At 42.2% G+C, this 7706-nt stretch overlaps 1 protein-coding gene across 1 annotated transcript in view; it reads right to left on the bottom strand.

The window, feature by feature from the left end:
* Positions 1-7706, bottom strand: part of COG6 (component of oligomeric golgi complex 6) — a gene marked incomplete at its 5' end in the record, with an annotated part of 105574 nt that overhangs the window by 95693 nt on the left and 2175 nt on the right. Inside the window, one exon of the mRNA XM_019523803.1 lies at positions 5210-5281. Coding sequence (XP_019379348.1) covers positions 5210-5281 — 72 coding nt within the window. The remainder of the gene's footprint in view (positions 1-5209; positions 5282-7706) is intronic.

Below are 7706 nucleotides of genomic sequence, written 5' to 3'. Positions count from 1 at the left end.
CCTGACCTACTGAGACAGAAGGACAAGCAGGCAACCTCCTTTGGCAAAGACATTGCCTTGAAGGAGCTGACCATTGACAGCAGACTCCAGGGCCTTGGATAGGTAGATATGCCAACACCAGTGCTCTCACAATCGCTACAGGCTACTATCCACTACACTACATGAGTTTGAGTGCCATGGGTTTGAATGACTGTGTATATTACTGAGGTGGCCAGTACCCCATATAATTCAAAGTCTGCATTTGTGATTTTATTGGTAACTTCACATCCCATACAATAAATTAGAATTCATTATGATCCCATGAGTTGATCCTTTGTAGCCAACACAGCAACACAAATCACTTTTTCCTTGACTAAAATTTTGGCTTACAGAAGTAGAACTACTTGAAGCAGGGCAAGTTTTCACAGCAAACTCTGGCCTCCAATTAGATTTTCATGACTCCTAGTTAGAATGTTGTGGGCAGCACTGACAGTCATGTTCATCTCACTTAACTTTTTGCACTTCAGTAATAAGTAACAAACAGGGCACCTAATCTGGCCATGATGCCTGGCTCCCCCCTTTCCCTTATTCTTATCGTATATGCAGGTCCCTAGCTTGTAAACTTGGTACATTTTAAAGTTATGCTTTAGACATTTTCTGGCAATGAAAAGAACAGGGAGGGTCATTACTCAGAAATGGATTATAAGTTATAAAGTGAGAAAATTCTATAAAATAAATGTTAGTTTTGTGCAAGCAGGCAGATGTGAATACCATTCATTTTTAAGAAATTCAAAAAACTACCTGCCCTCTGAAGTAAGTATGGAAATATGGGCACATTTCCATCAAGTATCAACAATTAAACTGTTGCAGATTTAAGCACTTTTTCTTCTGCTACTCAGTACTTTCACTTTAACAAAATCAGGATGGGCTCATCATCATTATGAATAAATATTACCAGGTTATTTTGTTACTGTAACTTGTACATGCCCTGGACCTGCTTTAGAGGTTTGAAATACTCACATCTCTGAAAGACTGGAAATGCAGACTTAAGGTAATCACTGAACTCAAAATTGTGGGAAGACAAGACCTCACAGAACAACCTTATTTCCACATGAGAATTTGGCAACAGCTAAATCAGCAGAGTCACTCCTGGCTACAGGCATGTTGTAACATGTCTTATATGCAACAATATTTGAATTTGAAAAGTTGAGTCTCATTTTTACTATCCCTAGCTTCTTTTCATATCGCCAATTATGGTAATGTGCTATTAGACTTTGATTTAGCTAGGATAAGAAATTAGTGGGGTATGCTAAATGAATTGTTCCATATTAGCCCTTCTCTTAGTGTAGGGAAAATTTCACTACTACCAACTTTAAAGCAAAAAATGAAATCTAATAAAGCAAAGGGTGGATTTCAAAGATTTGCCTGCCAACTTTTTTCTAAATACCACTTTAAAATGCATCTAAATTCCCACCCCCCCCCCATCCCTCCCTGCATCGGGCAGATCATTTTTGGCAATAAGAGGTGTATTGCTGTGGCTGGATTATGAAGTTTCCAGGCTGAAATTTATGCTTGAATCTGAAATTTTACAAGTTAATTTTATTACACAAATGCAAAAAAAAAAAAAGTCACCACAGACCATAATAAGGAAATGTAGTTTTTAATGGCAACAAGAATAAAATTAAGTTGTCCAGGACTAAAAGGCTGGAACTACATGATTCTGAGAAGTGTACTGAATAGATTCCTCCTCCCTTCTCTCCCCAGTAGTGACGTATTTTAAAGAACACAAAACAGAAATGACTACCACTTCCTTTATTATGAGAAACACAATTAAGGAGAATCAGTGTCCTTCTTTTATGAAGAACAGTGAACACTGTTAAAAAAATGCCACCAGCAAGAGGGGAGAAAGAGACTGGCTCCAAGGCAGCTAAATACATTTCTATAGTATGCCTTATTTAGTTTAGAGAACTCCCAGAGCTGTGCTGGATGCTTTGCATACACAGACTGAGAAAATATCCTGCTCCAAAGTTTGTAATCTAAACTAGGTGGAGAAAAACAAAAGGAATGTGAAAAAGAAAGAACAAAACAAAAAACAAATAAATATACCTGCACAACAAAAAAGCAACAAGCCAGGCTCTGGCACTCTTCTGGACCCCGAACCATTGCAGCATTCATCTCCCTTCCCATCTTTTTACACTATTTGAAGCACACCTTCACCCTTCTGGCTCCAGTGACTGTCCCCTTTCCTTTTCATTTAGCTATCAGGTGTAAGTAGAACATCCACCTGGATAATAGCAATGAAGTTTATAGCTGAAAGAAAGGGCATAGCCCTCTGAACAGCTGGCCACTCATGATGCCCACTGAATATCCAACAGCACCCACATACTCTACACCAGGAATAGGCAACCCCCAGCATGGGTGCCAGAGTGCAGCATGCAACTGCATTTTGTCTGGCACATGTGCCTCTGGGGCAGATGGCAGAGAAGGGGCCAGGTCTGTGCTGCCACAAGGACTGGACCCCTTGTGGTTCCCATGCCGTCTGCCTCTGGCACACCAACATTTTATGAGTCAAGGTTGCAGGTGTTTCTGGCACTCTGCCCAAAAATGTTGTTTACCCCTGCAACTTGTGTATAATAGTGGGAGTCACATGGTATTTAAGCAGTGGTTCTCAACCAGGCCCCCATGAGTCCTCTTAGAGGGGCCAGAGCAGTGGCAGTGAGATAAAAACTGTCCCACGGGCTCCCCCTGCCTTAGGGCTCTCTGCTGCCTGCTTTAGGCTGATTAAAGCTGCCTAGTGGTATGCAGTGCTTCTTGGTCAGATGCCCCCTACACTCCTCCAACAAACAGACTCAGGTAAAACTGTTGCATCTGCTTATTTCCAGGAGGAGTGTAGGGGGCACCTGATCGGGAAGGGTTATACAGCATGAGATAGATTAGGCTGACTTGAGAGCCCTAATGCAGAAGGAGTTCATGCATTTGGTACAGCCCCTCACAGGCTGGCTGTGTGGCAGGCATGCAGGGCAGTTTTATCTGGAGACAGCAGAACCTCGCTGAGAAACACTGATGAAAGCTGAACCAACTGGTTCTTAGCTGGGGATGTCCCCCATTCAAATAAAAGTGATGGTGGTGAAAGATATATGCCTTCACTTATTTCTATTGCAACACTGCATGAGTATCAGGGCTCTTTGATCCAACTTAAGCGACAACTAGCTCTTATGTGTGCCCCAATGTTTACAGAACGCTAGGAAGACATTTGACAAGTATGATTAAATTGTTTTTGAGCATGGTAAAGACACTGTAGTCCATGAGCTTATTAACTTTCCAAATGCTTCCATCTACATTCAGATGGAACTACATGGAGGACAATGGGAAGGCAAGATGAAACCTCATGAAAAAACTCTGGGGAAAGACAGCAATTATCCAAAACCATCTTTTGACTTCAACATGAAACAAAACTACTGAACAATAACCTAAATTTTTGTAGCTAGCATTCACACCACTTCATGATCAACTACATCACAAAGCTAAAATAACCAGGTTGCATTTACATCCTGGAGATTACCCATCAAATCAATCAGTGCATGTGCCACACCAATGTCTGTGCTCAGAATAATGCTCAGAGAGATCAGAGTACCAAAGTTACATCACCACAACCTTCCCAGTCTTAACCAAAAATGTAAAATTAGGCACAAGAGAGTAGTTTGTCATGTGTTCTCCCCTCCTCCAAACTTCTGCAGAGGAATGAAAATTGTGAGCTTTCTTCAGAGCTTTATGTTAAGAAGTTTTCAAACTGGCCACTTACAAACAGAACACACATTTGCCCTTTGGTGGGAGGTAGAGGGAAAGGGTTTTTTTTTTGAGGTAAATCTTTGACTGGGTTCCACCATTTTTAAACCAGTCTGTTTGCACCAAACTTCTGTTCTGTTACAGGTATAGACCAGTTTGGCATGTGAACTTCTGTTTTGATACGGGTATAAACTGGTTTCTGATCACTTACACTGGTAAAAGCGTAATGTCTGTAACCTGGCCTTGAACATCTTTGTATCGGGTGAAAAATTCAAATATGAGAGCTCTACACTGAAGAGTCCCTGGGATATATACAAATCAGTTTTGAAGCGGAATAGTAACTACAATTACAGGGATTTAACAACCCAATTATTTCTTTTAATATAAAAGCTGCATTAAATAGCCAAATAGAGTCAATTAGCCTCAAAAGTAGTCCCAGCTTGCATCATGCACAAATCAGGATCCTTCACCCTCAACAGATTATGGATGGATGAAGCTGTATTAACCAATCTCCTTTTTCCATGAAATCATAGTACTCCCCTCCGTATACACCTTGAATCTTTGAGAGATAAAACAAACCTAGTGGGATCAAGATTAACTACTGGACTTGATTCACTTTGTGGATACTGATGACTGGCAGAGCACATCTGCTCATTCAAGAGTACAGCAATAACTGGTATTTTCTAGAAGATATTCCAGGAATCTTATGGCTTATAAGCATGTTAAGCATGTAAACTGGAGCAGACTCACTGTATCATCTAGCAACTGCTTCAAATGATAAGGAGAGCACCATTATGAAGCCTAGCCAGAATATGAAATTGCCTCCCCTCAGTATATCCACTATAAGAGGTGGCATAGAGTTCCCTCTGCCTTCCTCTAGAGCAGTTTTCCAATCTCACAACTGCCCTCATGCACGCAAGAGAAGCTGCAATGCAAGTTTGTTCTTCACTGCATCTACAGGATGAATCTGCTCCATAATCTGGGTTCCTGTAACATAGATTTTTCCTGCTGAGCAAAAATCCAAGCACAATTAAGGCAACTAAATAACCGAGTTGAATGTCAAAGCTCAGTGAGTGGTTTGTTACTTCTTTTTGTACTTATAGATTCAAAATTAGGGCATCATGTCCTCCATATAATCAAACACTTTCTTCCTCACAGAAGCTAATAGATATTACACTCCCTGCAAAATATCAAGGTATTCCTCCATGCTGAATTGGAAGTAGCAATGTGAAACTACAACAAATCTGTTCAGTGCCTTTTATTCTGAACTATAAACAGGCTAGTTACTATGCTAACTATAGTTATATAATGTTATCCAAATTTTAAAAACACGCAACAGAACTGTTGTTAAATGAAACTCTTGTTTAGTACCTGTGTTAAAAGAAAGCAAGAATATACCAAGTAACAGCAGAAGGGAGAAGATAAATATCTTTGCTGATCATACCTTCAAACGATTAGTCATGTCCTGACAACAGCTGCTCATTGCTTGCACATCTTCATTTATACTTTCAAGTTCCTGAGAAAGTAGGGCAAGACACCATTAGCTGGTTTTATTAGTTCTAGAGTGGTATTTGTACATGCAGTAGTCCAGGGACCATCTATTGGACCAAGTATATAGTTGAGAGACTTATTAGAAAAGATTCTAAGCAGAGAACATTTTTCTTCAAGTCTGGAAAAGCAGATACAGCCTAAGCTACATTTCAATTTGAACAGCAGTTTCATTTGACCTAATTTTATTAATAAGTATGTTAACTTCACACACACAGTCCCAGTTTTAACCCATGGAGCACAGAAGTCTATTCAGCAGTTGCTACCAACTAAAGTTTTTAAGCAGTGACATTATACCAAGTCTTCAGTTTAAGTCCATCTACCTAAGTTTCCCAATCATAAGCATATGAGAGGTTCATATTTCTGCACTAGCTTTCACCCTCTCCAAAAGTGGCTCTGAAAATTGTCCATGCTCTTCTTGGCCCACTTTTCCTATATTTGCTTTCAATTACTAATGAGCATCTTAAGACTAAGAAACAAAAGATAAAAATTGCCCTTCTCTCTCTAGCAAGAAGCAATCCCAGTCCATGCTCATACCAGTAAGAAACACTGGTATATAGAGAATTTTCAGTACACAAGAATTCCTGTACAGAACATGAAGAAATGAAGGGCATAGTTTGGCAACCATTGATCCCTTCTGGATCATGGTGTATGCATGAGAGGTCATCCAGACCTTCAACACCTAGGCAGGAGTTTTGGAGGAATGCAGGCTGCCCAGACCTTTCATCCCCACTTAAGGCCACCAAGACAGAATCCAAAGGCCAGATTAAGTCCAGACGTTTAGTGCCTCCATGGCTGTAGTGGTATAAGCATCCAGGAATATCTAATAGGTTAGATATTAGGAAGAACTACTTCACGGTAAGGGTGGCCAGAGCCTGGAATAGGCTGCCAAGAGAGGTGGTGCTCTCACCTTCCCCGGAGACCTTCAAGAGGAGACTGGATAGGCACCTGGCTGGGGTCTTATGACCCCTGCCACTCCCAGTGCTCCTTCCTGCCCTTGGCAGGGGGTCGGACTAGATGATCTGTCTAGGTCCCTTCTGACTCATTGATTCTATGATTCTATGAATGAAACCTAGGTCTCCTGCAGGGCAGACAAGGATTCTATCACTAAACCACAGCAGACTCCAAGAAATGAAGGACCTTTTGTAAATTAATTTCTAATTACTAAAGCAAAACATTTGCTCAGGATTCAATTACAGTCTCCACTGCAATGGAAATTCACAATTGCAAGCAACAGTTAATTAGTGTTTTATAACGATGGGTGCTATGTAGCTCCCAGCCTGCGCTCAATTTGTCAGACTGATAGTTAAGTGTTCCACACATACTCAGCTCTTTGAAAATGAGTGGCAGGACCATAAAGATTCTAGATGCCATAAACTTTTAGTTGGTTCATTCATAAAGGAAAGATACACGAAACTTAGTCAGCCATTTTTCATTAGCCTGACCAAAAGACCACCTAGTATAGTTAAATGAATATTTCAGATTGTACTTGGGTAAAAAACTGGTTGTAGGTACAGACACAACATCTTAACTCCAGTATACATGTGGAACAGAGATATTACATATAGATTTACACGGGATAAGTGGAAAACAATCCCTTGGACCACTTACATTGGTGCATGTTAGGTTAGTACAGAAATGGGCAATTATTTAGGTCGGATGGTCAGTCGAGTTTTGGCGAGCTGTTGAGGGCCACGCACATGCATGGATGCACTCAAATGTTCCAGACATGCACCTGCAGCCCCACCTATGCTCTGAGACCCCAGCATGTGGTGGGATCAGCCAGGAGCCACACCAGCTGAACCTAGCAGCCTAAAGTGGCGTGCAGGAACACAGCATGGCACCAGCCCAGCCACATGTGGGGATCAGGGCAGACGAGGGAGTGTACGGAAAAATGGGGCTGAGAAGCACAGGTTATCTGAGCCAGGCAGCTCACTACGGTCCCCGCTTCTCCCCACTCCCCCGCCTCTAACCCAAAGTCCCCAGCATGCAGCCAGGCTGGACCAGTGCCATACTGTGTTCCCACATGCTGCTTTGAGTCATATGGGTGCAACTGGAGCAGCTGGCATGGCTCCTGCCCAAACTGGCTGCATGCTGGAGACTCAGGATCAGGCAGGAGCTGTGTCAGGGTCAGGCAGAAGCTGCCCCAGCCACTCCAGCCATGCCCACATGGCATGGTCCGAAGCGGCACACAGGAACACAGAACAGCATCACGCTTGCAGCGCCCACATGCCTACCCAGCCCTGGCCCAGCAGGGCCTGGATAACTCATGGCTTCTGGCCCTCTTTCCCCTGCACTCCCTCCCGTATCAGCAGGGAGAACTATACTTGAGCTTCGACTTTTACCAGGAGCCAAGCTGTCTGGTCCGCAAACAGCCACAAGGTCAGAACACA

Source organism: Gavialis gangeticus, unplaced genomic scaffold (genome assembly GCF_001723915.1).
Source record: "Gavialis gangeticus isolate Ggan-Ray unplaced genomic scaffold, GavGan_comp1, whole genome shotgun sequence".
In the NCBI taxonomy this organism is placed as follows: Eukaryota; Metazoa; Chordata; order Crocodylia; family Gavialidae; genus Gavialis; species Gavialis gangeticus.
Note: the sequence above shows the minus strand (reverse complement) of the source record. Positions and strands in the feature narration are given on the sequence as shown.